The 18,792-nt window shown below is 37.1% G+C and overlaps 1 protein-coding gene across 1 annotated transcript; it reads right to left on the reverse strand.

The window, feature by feature from the left end:
- Positions 1 to 3,210: 3,210 nt before the first annotated feature.
- Positions 3,211 to 14,740, reverse strand: LOC104905138 (DEAD-box ATP-dependent RNA helicase 28). Its single transcript, XM_010693589.4, has 11 exons — positions 14,151 to 14,740; positions 13,872 to 14,060; positions 13,706 to 13,774; positions 13,336 to 13,442; positions 11,481 to 11,559; positions 10,157 to 11,062; positions 9,365 to 9,466; positions 7,535 to 7,633; positions 7,353 to 7,439; positions 6,733 to 6,995; positions 3,211 to 3,604 (listed from the first exon to the last, which is right to left on the reverse strand). Exons 1-11 carry the CDS (start codon positions 14,406 to 14,408, stop codon positions 3,589 to 3,591), a joined length of 2,175 nt encoding a protein of 724 aa, XP_010691891.1. The 5' UTR covers positions 14,409 to 14,740; the 3' UTR covers positions 3,211 to 3,588.
- Positions 14,741 to 18,792: the final 4,052 nt, after the last annotated feature.

Raw genomic sequence — 18,792 nt, forward strand, 5'->3', positions numbered from 1 at the left:
CATCCGTAAAGGAGTGATAAGTAGAAACCTCAACCCTTTTGCTATGTTTCTATTCAATCCTTTAATGTACCTTGCGGTTTTGTGCATCTTTTTCTCTTCTATATCACACATAAGGCCTAGTTTCTCAAACTCCATAGTGTATTCATGTACACTTAGATTATTTTGGCTTATTGATGTAAGCCTCATGAACTGTTTGTGTTCGTAGTCATCAGGTAGGAATTTATCTTTGAGCTTCCCTTTCAATTTCTCCCAACTACATAACTTGGCCTTGTTTTTCTTGGCTCTTTGTGTGTGCAACCCTTCAAGCCAAATTCCAGCATATTTCGTGAGTCTAATGGCAGCCACCTTGAACTTCTTTCGATCATCGAAACCCCTATACTCACTCACCTTTTCTAGTTGGCGAATCCACTCCAACAAGTCCTCAGGTTTGCCTTCACCAGTGTAGTCATCAATCTTCAACCCTCTATCATCTTGATAGGCGTTCTTGGATGATCTTGCTTCACCTTCATCCCCTTCACCCTCCGAATGTAGGCCTATATATGACGCACTATTGGGATTGAGTTTCTTGGTGATTATGTCGGCAATAGCATCTAAACGTGCCTCTATTCTTCTTGTATGATTGCTTGCCTCAGTTTGAGAACGAGCCAATTCACTCATAGCCATAGCAAGCTTGTCCATCTCGGACGTCATGGTTAAGGTGCCTTCAAGTGTCTCCTACACCTTTCTTGATCCTAAAGATTGGATCTTGATGCAATCTTGGAAACACAAAGTGGAATCTTGGGTGTATAACCACTTCTTGAACCTTGTCGTAGCAATCTAGAAGTATCAAGATTGGTTCTTGGTAACCAAAGATCAAATCTTGCAATGTTCGAATCTTATGTATGGTCCTCGGATCTTTCTTGATATGAGAACCCTTTCTATCCTCACCTCCCTGGAAAACTGATACCACTTGATATGATTACTAAACCAAGAAGTCTAATAATCAAGTTATTAATATGAATCTTGAAGAAAAGACTCCAAGAACTCGAACTAACAAGCATAAAAGTCAAACAAGGGATATGAATTTATTCAAGATCACTCCTGAAACTTGAATAAAGACTCTAAACACTCTTAAAAACACTCCTGAATTTTAAGATGTTTAACACTAAGTATTCAACACTCCTGTAGAATAATTAATGGTTTCAATTGTAAGCAAAAAGCACACAATCAAGAATGAGTTTAAACACACAAAATCTCTAAGTATTATTGAAAGAAAATGTCCCCTTTATATAGGGTACAACTTAGGCTAATCCAACTATGAAAACTTATCCTAATTCTACTAGGAAAACTTAAACTTATTCTACTCCTAATTATTAAAACACACGCCTAAAAGATAACATGTACAAGTCACATGTTTATCTTGTAAAACATAAAACATAAACATAGCAATCCTTATTCTACTAGGATTCTATGTAGCAAGCAAGGAGTAATCCTAACAAAACTAGGACTCCTCTTTACTCCTCTCCACGCCATCATCCAAGTCCCATGTTAGCACACAAGCCAAGACTTGGTTCTTGTTCTTGATTTGGAACCCTAAAGTGTCCATGGTCAAGTCAATAGGCTCATGGTTAACAAGTGCCTTTGCATCCATATCACCCAACCAAGGATCAGGCGCCTATAATAGGCGCCCGAACCTGTGCTCAGGCGCCTAAATTAGGCCCCCACCCACAGGTACAAGCGCCTATTTTAGGCACCTGACCACAAGTTCGGGCGCCTATTTTTGGTGCCTGCTCCTGTGGCTGGGCGCCTGTACATGTGGTTTGGCGCCTATTTTAGGCGCCCGTAGCTGTGGTTGGGCGCCTATTTTAGGCACCTTACCATAGGTTCGGGCACCTATTTTAGGCGCCTGACCACTTTTTCGACATTTTCGAAAAAGTTGCACGTATTGTAAACTAAAAGGTTGCCGGAGGAGTGGCAAGATGGCGTCATGATGATGTCATTCAACCTCCTTCAATATGTGATGAGAGAGAGTGACCGGAAAATTGGTCGGAGAAGTCCTTGGATGATGAGATAGTGTGAGGAAGTATGAGAGTGGGAGAGTGAAAGAGACTGAAGATGTATGAGAGTGGGAGAGTGTGAGAGAGTGAGGAAATGTATATGTACAAATACATAAGAAGTATATATACAGGGCGTTGATAGGAAAAAGATAAGGCAGCATTTAGCAAAATCCGAATAACATGAATCACATGTCATTATTTCATGTCATTTGAGTTAGTTTTACTATAAAAAAAAAAAGCGGTGATTGTGGGTTGTTACATTATAATTATAGTGTAAGAGTTACACCCAAGAATTTGTGTTTTCTAAATACATTATCAATTTATGAAAAAAATACTTTTTTGGAAAAGAAAAAAACAGATGAAAAATAGCAAATATGAAAAATATGAAAAATACCATTGGGACATTCACAACTTATTATCACTTATAATGGAAGAGAAATTTGACAATATTCAAAAGCAACTGAAATGAGACGATATACACATAACAAAGTGGCGGTATTCATGAGATGCTTAGTGGCTTTTTGTAATCATGAAAAATTTAGGAAAGAGAGATTCTGACACATTGTTTCTTTTCACTTTAAAGTCCAAAATAGAGGTACAAACTTTGGAATCCAAATTTGGTGTACAGAGAAAGTGAAACAAATTTTTTTTTTCTTTAAAAAAATGGCTTTTTTTTCTTAGTTACATCAATTTATTAGTAGAAATTTAGAATATTAAGATAAGAAAAGTTACTTTATGAGTACAAAGTTAATATTTAAAGTCAACCATCTAAAATAAGAAATGCATTTTCACCATCTAAAATTTTGCAAAACAAGAGATCCCCATCTCAAATTTCCCTTAAAATATCTAACTTTGACATTGAAAATTTCAGCATTGTAATATTTATGAGCTCGAAAAATATAATTTAACAAATGAAGAATTTAATTTTGTAATGTCCTTTGTAAGACTACTATATGTAAACTAAGTTATTTTAGTTTCAAAAGTATGAAATCATTTGTTTGACTACGAGTTTCATGTTCAGAAGTTCAAGCACAATCAATTTGTATATGAGCCACGAATAGGCAAACAATTCCATCAGAAACTGCAGTTATCGCCAACTCTCAGGAATTGAGCATCAAGACCTGGACATTGTTAAACAGTACACGCACATTCCTGTTGCATCACGTCAAAAAGATGTACAACTAATCATCTTTCACTAATTTATATAGTACATATATTAGCAATAGTATCAAAAATTACAAACCAAAGCTACTATCAAGCTTTCTTGAAAAATTACAAACCAAAGCCACTGTCAAGCTTTCTTGAAGCATGATCACCACAGGTTAATCCTGAGTACCCTCCAAGGATAGGCAACGCTAAATTTAATCTCTTGCTGAACTCCTAGAGCATGCTGATACCAATCTTGCTGAGAGCCAGCACAATTCCAATGAAGATTGCCCAATGGAATTCGGGCTATGCCTTCCTATATGTTCTACGGAAGTGAAAATTGATTGCTTGACGTGCAACTCCTGCTCGCTTTGAAAGATTGTCAATAATCTTGAATGGATGAAATCTACTTCCGCTTATACCTGCATGGAAAGATTAGAAACTATAAGCAAAACGGAACTTGCAACAGTAAAACTCAAATCTCAACCATTAAGTTGTAAGGGACAAAACTTCCAAATGTCATCGAACTTACCTGAGCAGTGAGATGACATTCCTAATTCTTTCTGTATCATCTCCTGCTAAAACACACTTTTCATTTGGGAGGAGGGATATTGAAGGTTAAAACTAAATGATCCGATCAGAACCTACCCGATCCATTAGACTTGTTAAAGCGAAGGCTTAGATTGAGTCAATGTAACAGGTCCATTGGACTTGTTAAACTAATTTGGCAAACCTTAAAAGTTCTATGATAAATCACGGATTACAAAGGCTAAATCAGACCCCTCGTTTTTCCCAACCACTGCTTAGTGCTATATTGCCTCCACATCTCCTCCCAAAGCCCCAACATCACAGAAAGTCCCAAATCTTTCATCTATGTTGAATCGCTATCAGTTACACCAAGCCCTAAGACCTAGGAATTTACACCAAAATGATGCGAGAAAATGCACAAAATCAATTTATTTATGAAAACTCAAGTTCCTTCTATCCTCGTGTAATATTCCTCAATGTTTCCCATAATATTGCAAAGCTCTCACGACTCAATTTTAGCAAACTTTATGAGTTCTTAAGAAATTTGACATCAGATTTACCCCTTCGATAAGGCCACGGGGTAACAGCCTCTGAGACGCTAACTCGAAATTCATAGAACAGAAAGTCAGATCATAACCAGGCGAAAGACAAGTACTGCAAGAACTTCTGAAATACACCTAGCTCTGCCATCATTTTCCCCGACAACTACTCAGAGCCATATTGCCGTCTGCATCTCCTCCAAGCATCAGCAAGCCTAAATTACCAGCTGGTGTTGAGCTCATACCAAAAACACCATGAACTAGGTATTTACACCAAAATGTTGCCAAAAGGTTGCACAAATTGGATTTATTCATGAAAGTTTAACTTCCTTCTACTCTCATGTAATAAACATAACCATTGCCTAAGCCCTTTCTCGAAGTTTTATTTTCATATTCTCTTACACTTTCTGCGCTGCAGCTAATTCATCAAACTGCCAGCAAAGACAAAGGAAGGCCACTTGCTGATCTTTATATGGAAGTGCCTAGATTAGGGGACTGAGAAGAGAGCCAAACAAGACGAGAACTAGCGGGAAATGACAAAGAAGGGCATACCACATAAATATTTATTGAAATAGGTAAAGACATGCACCAGGAAGTGAAACAAATGCTAGAGCATGTAGGGGCGTAACTGAGGATTTATACGAAGAAAATAGATGTTTTGAGATAAAGCAACATTACCATAGACATTGACATGGGGAATCCTTTTCAAATTTAACTAGAATATGTTATCATTACCTTCATGAATGACCACTAACCAAAAGGGTCAGTTAAGTAAAAGAATACGAAATTAGAATATTCAAAGGGAGGTTGAAAAAGCAAAAATTTAAGATAAGACGAGGAAAACCAAAATGTTGGTTTGGCATGTGCGATATTGACCAGAACGCACCAGCAAGGAAAGTGGACAGTTGCGATTACGGAAGTTTTTAAAGTAGTTCAGGAAGGCCAAAGATGACTTAGGACGCATGAATTAAAAAGTATATAAACAAAATGGGATTGCAAGAGCATATATCACTAGATTGAAGTGAATGAAGGCAGAACATATTCATGGACCCCCACAAAGGATATAGCCTTATATCATATCACCGACCCCACTTGTAAAGATAAAGGTTTTGATGATAATGTTGACTGAAAAATCATTTATAAAACGTACATAGGTACAGTGGAGATGTACAAATATTAATTGGCAAAAATGATTCTGGTATTATAAGAAGTATAAAGACAACCCCTAAACAAATGTTGCTTTCCCCTCAGAAATCAATAAAATAAAAGAAAATCAAATGTTGCCTATCATTTGAATACATTAATCAATGTTATAGAAACATTGGACAGGACAATTTAACATACGTAGGAACATGAAAAGGCAGCGTTTGAGATCATTAAATTTGTAGCTCCAAGAAATAATCCAGACCAGCAAAAGTTTATGTAGGTTCAAACTTGTCACTTTGTCAGTTCAATAATTGTAGATAAAGCATATGTTGAGTACAACTTCAAGGCAACTAACAAGAAATGCATAGATGTATATGGCCAATCACAAATATCTTGAAGCCTAGCTTAAGTACCTAAATACTAATATTCCCACTCAATCAGCTACAAGGAAAGGACATTGTTTGAGGATTATGTATCTCCTGAATTCCACCTCAAACTTGAATCTGGGAAAGAATGAGAGAACAAGGATATAGTTCAAATACAAGTCAAAGAACAATGATCTAATAGGGCTTCTAATGCCCTCTTGTCCCTTCCCAAGATGGGAACAAAAAGACCGCACAAATTCGCATGTGGTCTTTAAATCACTTCATCATCATTCATGTGCATACATCGAAACTTCTCGGTAATCTATGTTACTTGGACTCTTCACATTTCCTAAGTATTGTGTCGGATCCTCGATGTCTGACACGGGTATAAATTCATCTACACTTCATTTTGGACACAAGTCATGGAAATTTCTTATAAATAGCCAAGTTGGACACATTGATATCTACTCATAGTCCAGGTCCCTAGCTTTTTATTACAGGAGATATGGTAAGGGTACTAAGATATGCTAATGGTGGGCCAAAATGGAGAAGAAAGAGGTATTAAAAGATTAGAGAGACCATATCTAGATAGAAGTGCAAAGACTAATATGGGACATATGAAACAAGGATTATGGAATGTGTATAAACTATTATGGGACAAAGGGAGTAGAATTTATTGTGATAGAAATTGAATTTGCTTAGCCCTAACTAGAGCTGTCAATTCCAGTATGCGGATCGGTCTTGAGTCATATTCGGGTCACTGTATCTCAAGTCAATGTACCTTTCTTTATCAGATCATTCTCGGATTGCAACAACTCGGGTCACTTATCCTTTTGCATTCAGGTATAATTGGGGGGCGGGGTGTGGGGGGAGGAGTTTGCACATAAAGAATCAAGCACACATTCGTCACATGTGACACACAAAGCTGCTAGTAAGTATGCATTCCATGAAATATCGGTAGCATAGCCATACCTTGATTTGCTCTTAAATGAACTTTTTGCCTTTTGTCCAGCTCGCTGAACAGTCTTTTTCAACCGTCTCTCACTCATATCAGTCTGGAATAGCTCCTGCATCTCTTCTGTTCTTGACTGAGGTTGTGTTGCTTTCCTCCCTATCTTTTTAATTTTTTTACCAGCTTCTTGAGCCTTATTCCCAGCCTTGATAGCTTTTGCTCTGCGGTAGGCCACATCAACAAGTGGTATTCCACTTTTATCTTTCCTACCCTTTTTATTCTCCTGCAATTATATTATTGATAATGTCATCCAAATAGATACGATCATCTGCTATTGATCAGACTAAATATTCAGAAATAGGGCTATTCCTTTAGGTAACCATGTGAAAACACAAACATCAGGTCTTGAGGGCACGTGGAGGAAAAGGAAAAGGGTACATAGAAAATAAGGAACTTTGGCAGCCAAGATGCCAACTCCACAGGCAAAATCAATTTGTAAGTGAACAGCAAGAAAATAACCCACCAGACACCTATGCACGTCAGTGTGATACTTCGAATTTGCACTCCACACAAATTCAGATATATGAGTTATAATGTATTATTAAAATTACATCAATAAAATCATAAGACTGATACGAACCTCTTCTGAATCACCAGACTCGTTTTCCTCTTCCAACATCTCCCTAGCAGCTTCCAGCTTTCTGCGTTTCTTCCTAGGCAGATTTTTCTGCTCGAGGCAAAAAGAAAAGAAAGAGTTGTTATTGAGATGCCTTAAATAATTACAAACACCAAATGAGGTAATATGGGAAACTAAACAAATACCTCACGCTCTCGTTTCCTTTTTTCCTTCATTTTCAGGTCTTCTGCTTGCTGGGCACTGACAACATCATTACCAGAATTTTTTTCCTTTCCCAAGGATGCCTATTGAAGTTACACAATTAGTGCAGGTCAAGAATTATCTGAAATCAAACCACATCTACTGCAATTTCAATTTAACAGAGCAGCTATAGATCGGAGTAGCATAAAGAATAATACTTCCTGAAAGAGCTACAATCAGCCAGGCCATGGCAAAGACAGAAGTTAAGTTTATTTTGCATCCTACATTAAACAAATCAGTTCCTTCTCAAACGCCATAACATAGTACATCGGATTTAAGCTTTCTTCACTATGTTCTATTTTACAGTAGTACTAAGCTACTGTAATAGTGACATGCTTCGCCTTATAAGCATATGTTGCAACTGTGTTTGAGATACTTCATAAGATGTTCCTCCCATCCTCGCCTTTTCCCCCTTGAATATATTGGTGGTTGAAATTTGTTATAAAATTATGATTTGTAAAAGGACTATTTCAATTTGGGAAAAGAAAACAAATTGAAAGCACCCTTAAGATGCAGTCATAAAGAGCATCATGTTCTTTCCAAAGAAAATGCCTCAACTTCTAGACATGTTACTTTTTGGGTGACACCACCCAGCATAGCATAAACACGACCAGGAGGCATTGAGCTAAGGTAATCCATAGTCAATCCCAAAGGAAAACAACTTCATAGCAATGTGAATACCCTTTCTTGATAGCACAGCCGGATCACATTAAGAGCTGAAAGCAATTCATAGTTTTCTAATGTTCACAAGACAGATTTCAAGGAGAACTTTTCAAGAAAGATTATGGGTCCAGATTTTTTAGACCCAATGGGTCCGCATCTCGGAGAGCATGGGTCGGGTCGGGTCAAGGTCCACATATGCCTGACCAGAGCCGCAGACCCATATATATATATATATATACAAAAAAGAAAAAAAAAATTACCTAAACACTTTATAAGTTGTGATTTTGTGATCTTGGTAGTGTTGTGACTCCATTAAGACTTGCAACTTTTTACTTCAAACATGTGATTTTAAGATTCTGTTTAGATAATGCTTTACCCATGGATGCATAACCCATATATTAGGACGAAACAATTTACATAGATTCAAACATGTGGTGAAAACTAAAAACTAAGGACCCAGTTAGGAGTTAGGACCCGTGGACCCGCTAGACCCAGCAGATCTGGATCTGGGTCTCAAAATTCTAGAGTCTGAGGCGGTTTTGGATCTGTAAAAAATAAACGGGTCTGGGTCCAGGTGGACCCAACCCATTGCCATCTAACTCAGCCACTGCCAACTGAGATACCAACCTTCACCAATAAACCACAGCTGTAGAGATAATATGAGTCAGTAAAGTTCAAAGCTTTTAAACTATTGCCAGCTATGTTATGGCTTAAAATGGAGAAAGAAATATCCCTCAAATTTACTGCAATTCAAAATAAAAAGAAAGAAATGACCCGACAATCCAGAATGGCAAACATCCTTGTTTGTCTTCTAATTATCTCTACTTCACAGGTTAAGCAAGAAATTAATATGACTGACTTATACGTACACCACCAATCTACAAAAAAGCTTCATAAGCATTTCTATGGAGGAGGCTCCCTCTTTCATCCAGACCTTGGTATAAATGAGATGGGTAGAAAAATGTATACTAGAAAGATTGAAAGAATACCAAGTCTTATAGAGATATAAGCTATTGTAACAAAATTTAGATCAGCAATAATTTATTTAAATTAAAACACCATCATCATGGGTGCCAACAGCAGATAATTTCACCACCCTCAAGCAACAGTACCTTCATCTCCTTTGCCATCAATTTTTTCTCCTTTTCCGTTATAAACCATGTCTTTTTAGGCCGGGAGAAAATTTCATCCCTGTGAACAATCAGATTTTCAGCCTGAAAAACGGAAGTACATACCAGTCAGCAACATTAGCAAGTTAGATACATCTGAAACTCCAGCTCATATATACACTTTTGGCCGAAACAGTTACAATATTATAAAGAATAGATGACTTCAAGACAGCTCTGAAACATATACCCCTAATAGTAGCAAGCATCAAAAATGTTAAAGACAAGTAAACTCATGTAGATGAGAAGATTTCAAACTCCCATAGGGCTATTGTATTGTAACTTATGAACTATCCAAAAGCACTCATGTCAGATGTTAAACAGAAGCAGGCCATGAACATGCATTTAACTTACCCAAAAGATCATAAACATACAAATTTTGTAAAGCTAGCGAAAAAACCCAAAATTCACAATAGATCTTCCACAATATGACAATAAATCATTAAAGACAAAACAACTTTATGCAGATTCAACCACAATGTATGTTGTACAGATTGCTTCAGTGGATTGATCAAACTTTTTTTTCTCCCACTTAATTTCTGCACATTAATTCTAAGTTCAACAGAATTTGATTATGGATCTTCCACAACTTCGAGTTCATTTAAAGAGATGCATATGAAACATTGCTTTAGTCATTCATTAGGCCTGAAACTCCAATTTGCAGATAACTTGAAATCAAAGGGATGTGCAAGAGCAGGAGGGCAATTGCCATATTGACAAAAAAAGGCATATTCAAACCTTTGATGCTTCCATCTCGGCTTTTCTCAGAGCCATTTCTTCTCTCTCTTCACGAACAATAGCAATAACCTGATCTTCCATCTGTTCAATTTTCTGCACCCACTTATTTATCGATTGTTCAGCAACAATTCTGCTCTTCAACATAGAACCAGCCTTTTTTGCAATGGCCCTTAGTAGAGAACGGTCATTATCCGTGACAAATGTGACAGCATATCCTTCCCTACCAGCTCTTGCTGTACGACCTACTCGATGCACATATGTTGTAAGATCTCGAGGACATGCGAAGTTAATGACTGTCTGAATTCCAGCTATGTCAAGCCCTCGAGCAGCAACATCTGTCGCAATCAAGAAGTCTACTTCCTGTTTTCTAAACAGTTCAAGAGAATCAAGACGCTGAGCTTGTGTAAGATGGCCATGAATCTCTGCTGCTTTAAGGCCCGCTAATCCAAACAAGATCTTCAACCTGTGAGCAGCCAGCTTTGTTCCACTAAAAATGATAACTCTGGATGTGAATGTTTTTGAGCATAATGCAAGAAGCACAGCCTCTTGATGGGCTTCACGTGTTCTCCTTATTCTCACAACCTCCTCAGTCAAAGTTGCTGGCCGCTGAGCAGAAGGATCAGCTGACAGACGGATGGGTTTATTTAGAGATAGTTTGACAAGCTCGTTCACCTGTTCAGTCATTGTGGCAGAAAACAGCAGTGTCTGCCTCCGCTTGGAGCACATGCGAACAAGTTCTTGAATCTCAGCATTAAAACCAAGCTCCAATAGTCGATCAGCCTCATCAAGAATCAAAACAGCAAGATCGTCCAAATCTACAGACATTGAATTCCGTAAATGATCAATCATGCGTCCTGGGGTGGCCACAACCACATCTGGCAACGACCTTAATGCAGCCTCTTGCACCTGAGTTCATTGATGATGTCAGTAATAAGTGCTATGTTCACAAGTCTAGCAAAAAAATATTTAAAAAAATTAACAAATGCAGGCACGGCCAAAATCTGAGACACTGAAGCAACCCTGGAGGAAGCATTTAGAGGAATCTGAAATGTTTTCACTTGAACCAAGAAGCTCGCATCAAAGAGGATGACGACCCAAAAACACATGCACAGGCAAGCAGGCCCACATGAAGAGCTTAGGCGTGTTCACACACACAGCTCAGACGAGAAAGAACCCACTTTAAGTCTAGAACCATAGTATCAATCAGGGATAAACAACATTGCATAGTAAAATAGAAGTGGAAAGATTCCTTATACAAGATTAAGCAAGAAGTTTAGAAAAAAAAAAAAAGGAAGTAGAAGAACCAGTAGAAGGATATGAAAACCTTAGGTGATAGTCCACCAACAATCAGACAGCTTCTTATATCTGTAAACTGAGCAAGTTTTTCTGTCATACTGTGGACCCTGAAAATCCCAGTTAGAACATCAGAGTGAGAAACAACTAGTTCAATATTAGTGCAGACACATAATATGTACACAAACTAAACTCTACAAAGGCCAAAAGCTTCCCACAAGACTCATCCAGTACAAGTTAGAGGCAAGATAAGGTGGATGAGAACCCTCAGAGACTTCAAAATTGATACTTCGATCAGAAGCCACAAGACGAAAACATGAACAGATATCCCGTTTCATTCTTTTTGAAGGTATTTCAATGATAATGAGTTATTTCAATCCCAAGGACTATAAATCTACTAAATTGTAAAACCTATACATTCTTCATCTGGCAATGCATGCAACAATCTTCGTATGTTGAAATTATGTTACGCTATTTTTCATGCTCCACGATTCATATACTCCTGAAAGATGGCCTAATTTTCTTAAGATCGAGCGAAGGTAACTCAAAGGTTATGCATCAACACAGAGATGACCTCAAGAAAATAACTTATATTCTAGCATTTTTTAATACTCGCAACGTTGATATGTGCACAAAGACCAAGTAGAGGAGAGAGATAAAAAAAGGATTCTTCGTGTACTAGGAGAGAGAAAGAGAGGATATATTGCCAAAAATGTCAACGTTGCAAGTAATACCAAACTCCCTAAAATGGGAAACATTGCAAGTATTGAAAAAATTAAAAGAAGTATATATAAAGGATCCATTTTCTTTTTATCTTGAATATTGTCATGTAGCCCCTGAACCCCCCCCCCCCCCCCCAAAAAAAAAAATCTCCCCAGCCCCCAACTTCCCATAAAGCATAGAAAACTGGTAGTGTTGATGCCCTTATATGAAATACAATCGATGAGAAAATTACACTATAAATTGTAAGCCTGCAAAGGAAGCTTATGCAATATTATGGAATGCTCGCCACTCTGAAATATTAAATATATTATCCCGAATCTTTTTGGACATTTGGAGATACTATTTTCTGAAACAGAAAAATAGCAAAGATAATTATACTGTTTGCTACTTCACTTCTTTCAATAAAACGTGAACGCTTACATTCCCTTTGTCCCAAATCGCAATATAATCTTTTATTTCACTTTTGGTAGATATTAAGGATGACCGTCAAACCATGTGACAAGTTGACACAATCCACCATTCTAGGGTCAAATAATGCAGCACACTGCACACTCTAGATGATGACCACAACGGAGATGGGAAAGAGACACGGAAGGGGGACCATAGCATCAGGGTCATGCTTGCCCACATTGAAGTATCGATTTGTAAGAACAATGCTTCAAACCAAAACCAAAGCCCAATCGACAGGTCAACTCCAACAATACTACATTACTACTAATCCTTCTCTTCTCTTTCTTATAAACTTCAAAATGAAAGCAGAACATCTTTTGGGGACATCACAACATAGTATTCAGGATCTTGATGTTGGGAAGTATTAATTACGATACTATATGGTGCATAATTCTAAAAATGCTCCACTGAGAGCGAGCACTTGTTTAGTTTCCAACTCCTAACAACACCTAAGCCTTACTTGAACAAACCATAAAAGTATTGGTTATAGACTGACGATGCACACGAGAATCTGACAAACAAAAATAGGCCGAAGCCTTATCTTATATTGCCAGGTTACGGACATGTAATTATAGTTCTATTAGGAATAATGAATATCATCTTGATTTGTATCTCTCATAAAAATCAATCTGTCAAGAATATAGACACATGTATCTACAAACATATGTGCAGCACAGAATGGAAGAAGAAGGAAAGCCTGTAAAGGTACTTACTGGACAGCTAGCTCCCTTGTCGGAGTAAGTATAAGAACCCTAATTGCTGGTACACGCTTTGGCCGGAATAACAACCTCTCCAGAGTTGGCAAGGCGAAAGCTGCGGTCTACACAAGCCAAACAAAGACAAATTAAATTTCAATAGTATCCGAAACCAATCATATAGCCAGACTCCAATTGTAAAAGTTAGCCAACTACAATAAAGCCCAAAAATATTGAAATATTCCTTCTTCCCTTTTCTAGATCATTCTAAGACATGGTCGATTATAATCAATTACACTAATAAAATCAATTCTTCCTCTACAAAGAAGTTGCCCCTTAGAAGAGGGTATTACAATCACAAAAAAGTTGAAATTAATCAATAATGTACCTTCCCGGAACCGGTAATTGCACTGGCACATATATCACGTCCGTTCATCGCTAATGGTATGCAAGCTGCCTACAAACAATTCCTCTAATTTCAGTCCTTCCCCAAAGAAAACACAAAAACAAAAGCGAAATCCAAAACACAAAACTATATGCTCAAAAAATAAAACCTGGATTGGAGTAGGCTTAGAGTACCCCAACGCTTCACAAGCTCGAAGCAACGGCCTCGAAAGATTGAGTTCGAGAAACGATATAGCTTGATAGGAAACACCTTCAGCTGCTGCAAAGAAAGGCTTCTTATTATTAACATCAACAGCATCATTATCATCATCATCTCCCTCCTCTGGCTTGTAATCCTCCTAAATTAATCAACCATTACAAAATCAATCAAAAAAACACAGAATTCGAAATCCAATTGAAAAATTGAGAGTATATAAAAAAGAAAATACTTGTTTGTTGTGCTCGGAATCGGAATCGGAGCCAGAGTCAGAATAAGTAGGGTTAGAATGAGAGGAGTTTTTCTGCAGGCGAAGTTTTTGGATTTTTTGGTCGACAGAGGTGGTGTGGCGGCGGGCGTGTTCTTCGGCGACGGCTTCGGAGTAAGCGGCGAAGTCCCAAGCTGATTTGGTTTGTTGTTCGTCGTCGGAGTTGAGTTCGTGTTCGGATTCTTCGTCGCTTGGAGCCTCGAATACGAAGCCGGAACCCATTTGGAGAGAAAGAGAGAGAGTAGTAGGGTGGAATGAGAGAAAACGGAGGGAGGGTTTCTGCAATGGTTTTACAAGGGTTTAAGAGATACTACTACCATAAGGAGAAAGGAAAGGGGTAAATTTGTTTTTTTTTTTTTTCCTTTTGAGAATTTATGATAAGAAGAATTTTTTGTCATTGCACACAATTTTAGAAGCGCAAAAAAATAAATTTATATATTTCTTCTATTTTTTTTTTTTTTACATGCTACACTTTTCTAAAATGAAATGGTGCAAAATATATGTTATACTTTTTTTTTTCCTAAATTAGTACGTTTTGCCCTGTAAAATGACCAACTTACCCTTACTACAATTTAGAAAATTAAAACCCACTTAATCAATCATATTAGAACAAAACATAATCTAATCAGATGTTAATTACCAAATTCTAACCCCCCTCCCCCCAACTACCTTTCATCTTCCACATCAATAAATGAACCCCCCTCCCCAACTACATTGCACTGATTCAACCCCTTCATTAATGTTCTTCCCTGATTCCCAGAATCCTAAAACTACGAACTCAACTCTCCTCCCTTCAAAAGTTCATCTTCTCTCTCTTCACCTTCATTTTCTCTCCTCATCTCCAATTTCTCTCTTCTGACCTCGAATTTCTCTCTTCTAACCTCGAATTTATCCCTCCTAATTTCATCTGTTTCTCCTCACATCCCCCTCTAAAAACTTCGATTTCTCCATTCATGACTTCAATTCCTCACTCTGATCCTTTCGAATCATCTTCAAGATCTAAAAAAAACCCTAGATCTTGTTTTATTTATCCCTAAAAAATCCTAAAGTCCGAACAATATGTATATTCTAAATCTTCAACCCCTTGCGGATGCGCTTTTGCAAACCAACAATGCTAATGAGTCTGATAGCATCCGCGAGTTGATGCATGCATTTGAAGCAGATTCCCCTTGGCCCATAAGGCTTTATGACAGTGGAGACGCGAAGAATTTGCTTCGCCATTATGCCTTGAAGGCTTTGGGTGTTGTTATTGATGAATTTTACGAAATTACTAGGTTTCAAAGGGAGTTCCTTCCCTGCTCTTCCAATCCGCAACCTAAGAGTCCTCCCAGACATCAAATCTTGGCCCACAAACCACTTTCACAGAGGTTGAGGCCTAGATCCATTAGGTTAAGCAAGGTGGGGAAATGGGTGACGGGAAAAAAAGGTAAGGGTTTTTTGAGGTCTTCCCATGAGATCATTTGCGCACTTAGGGCTCCTGATTTTTATTGTCTCTCCAAGAAAAGTAATGTTCAAGAGTTGAAAGGGAAGGAGAAAGAAGTCAGGGGTCTAAGAGAAACTTGAAAGTGGATTGAGGCTGAGGTCTATGTGAAGGGGAATTGTAGTTGTTTGAGATGCGTTGCTACGGCCTTCAACGTCTATGATGATGAGGACAACACATATGCGATGTATGTTGAGAATGATGGGGGTTTCAAAGTCTTCGATGTGGTTGAAGACATTTTGGGTTCGTTGGAGGCTGATGAGGATGAGGTGGATGTCCCTATGAGCCCATGTACTAGGTCAGAACTGGACCCGGATCGCATTGCTTCCTAATTAGGCTTAAAGCCAGTAACTTGAGTCCTTAAGGTTCTATCATCCTAACTCATTGTAATTTCCTTTTACATTTATGTGCATGTTTGTGCCTTAACATGAGTCCCCTTCAATGTTGTCTATTCTATTTGGTTGACTAATATAATTTTATTTGGATTGGTTAGCTATTGGTTTTGGCTGGCTATTTTTCTGGTTGCTCATTATGTTTGGTTGCATATTTTGCTCTTATTTTAATTGGTTGGCTATTGGTTTTGGTTGGCTATTGGTTTTGGTTGGTTATTGGTTTTGGCTGCCTATTTATTTTTTTTGTTGTCTATTATGTTTGGTTGCCTATTTTGTTTTTATTTGGATTGGTTGGCTATTGGTTTTGGTTGGCTAATGATTTTGGCTGCCTATTTATTTATTGTTGCCTATTATGTTTGGTTGCCTATTGGTTTTGGTTGCCTATTATTTTTGGTTGCCTATTTTGCTCTTAGTTTCCTATTATGTTTGGTTGTCTATTTTGCTTTTATTTGGATTGGTTGGCTATTGGTTTTGGTTGCCTGCTGCTTTTGCTTGCCTATTTAGATTTTTTTTTTGGGATTGGAGGTTGTATAAAATTGGCTTGGATTTGGGTTGGAGGTTGGATTTGGATTTGGATTTGGATTGGAGGGTGGAAACTGGCTAATGATGTACATGCCCGCCCCTGAGGGGTGTTTAGAGGGGCAAGAGCCTAGGGTCCAAGGATAAAAGGGGCCTATCCTCTATATTTTAAAATAGCAGTAAGGGAAGAAAAAAATTTAATTTCACATTGGGAAGTTAAGCCTGTAATTACGCTTGAACTGTTGAACTTCACGCCTTCATGAACGACTTCTCGGCTTCTCCTCTCTCTCACTCTACTTCCAAGATCTAAATTAAACTCTTCTTCTAATTCTCAAAATTTTCTCTAACCACCATTAAACTCGTTTAAACTTTCATATTTTCCAAAAATAAAGCTATTATTGTAAAATCACCTTGATCTTCGACTTCTCTTAATTATGGCAACGAGGATTTTCTTTTACAATTTGAATTGGGATAAACTCATAAGTTTGAGTCTCAATAGTTATTAAGAGATTATGAAATTAAGAATATAAGTGTTTTCTTTCTGGGAAATTTTGTTGACGGGTGTCTGGGTTGGGGTTGTTCCGCCTCTATCGATGAGGTTTATTGGTTGTCGCCTTCTCGGAGCCCGGGACGTCTTCAATCTTCTAATTGGTTGCTACGTACCAGTCGAACTTCTTAGCACATTAGTCAAGGTGTTGTTATGGTAAAGGTTAGTTAACCATCCTTAACTATATTCCATATCTTATTGTAAGTCATTGTTATCTAGTTGTTGTAAGTATATACCGTATCTTGCTGTAACTCATTCTAGATGAACTTATCTTCCTTTAGTTGTTATTATAGTCACTTGTAATCAGCTATATATATTGTAATGCTTGTTGTCAATATAGTACTTAAGATATTCTCTCATACTCTTATATTTTTCATTCCTTAATTTTTTTGTAATATGATTTGAGTGTTTGATTTATTTTTTATGTGCAAATTGTAATGTTGTTTAAAAAATATTTAATGGGAAAAAAAGGACAAAGAGAATTTGTTGAAGAGTTACTAATAGACAACAAGGTCTTATTGACAGATTTGTTGTTAGAAATGTAGTTTATGAAACTTTAGATCATCCAAATGAGTTGTTTGAACAATATACGGTTGTACTTAGGGGTGTAAGCAGATTACGAAAAGTCCAGAGTACAACCCAATCCAGTCCAAACTTGTGGAACTAGTCTGTACTGAAATTTTTTTGGACTGGACTCAGACTCAAATTTTCGAGTCCAAATATTTTTGAACTGGATTCAGACTCGCTCGTTTGGAGTCCAATAATTTCAGTCCAGTCCAGTTCAAAATATATTTTTATATATAATATATATTTAATATATATATATATATTAAATATATATATATATTTAATATATATATATATTTAATATATATATATATATATTTAATATATATACTAATTTTAAAAATTTGGAGTTTTCAACCTTCCCTCTCTAAATATTTCCCTTGGCGCTAGACAATATCACTTGGCTCCATTTGTTAAATAAGTAAATGATAAATCATAAATTTCTAACCTAGTAACCCTAGTCCTAGCAGTACTGCAGTCTTAGTGGTCGACTAATTTTATCTCACTTTACTGCTCACTACTCAGTTCCTCTCACTCTTTCATTTTCATAAATCATGTTGTTGTTATCTTACTGCTAATTTTTTGTTATCTTTCTTATTCTTAAGAAATTAAGATTCCGTCCCCTCAAAAAAAAAAAAAAAGAAATTAAGATTCCAAGAATGCTTTTTAATTATTATTTTGAGTTGGATTATCGTGTACTTGTATATTTAAATTTGCATTCCTTTAAAGATGTATATGACTTATTTTATGAAATAGATGTAATGAGCTTAATTTTTCAAATTCAATTATGAGAAAATGTTGTAAATTATTGAATCTAAATGGGAAAAAAATATAATAATCGGATTGGATTGGATTCGGGCTCAAGAAAAAATTATCGGACTGGACTGGACTAGAAAAAATACTTGGATCAGACTTGGACTCAATTTCTCGAGTTCGAAAAACTTTGGACTGGATTTGGATTTGGCAAATTCCAATCCAGTCCAATCCACTTGCATGCCTAGTTGTACTTGATCCAATTTTTCAACGAATTTCTTTCCTTAGTAGCTCTCGAGATTGAAGGATGGACTTTCAAATATGGCACACTCAATGAAAGAAGTATTT

This window comes from Beta vulgaris, chromosome 1, assembly GCF_026745355.1.
Source record: "Beta vulgaris subsp. vulgaris cultivar EL10 chromosome 1, EL10.2, whole genome shotgun sequence".
Lineage (NCBI taxonomy): Eukaryota > Viridiplantae > Streptophyta > Magnoliopsida > Caryophyllales > Amaranthaceae > Beta > Beta vulgaris.

Bases quoted from the DNA above. Each gene is read 5' to 3' on its own strand.
- LOC104905138 (XM_010693589.4), bottom strand. From the start codon at position 14,408: ATGGGTTCCGGCTTCGTATTCGAGGCTCCAAGCGACGAAGAATCCGAA. The intron at 14,061-14,150 runs GTATTTTCTTTT...TGATTAATTTAG, and splicing joins ATTCCGAGCACAACAAACAA to GAGGATTACAAGCCAGAGGA. The intron at 6,996-7,352 runs GTTCGTATCAGT...ATATAATTGCAG, and splicing joins AGTCTGGTGATTCAGAAGAG to GAGAATAAAAAGGGTAGGAA.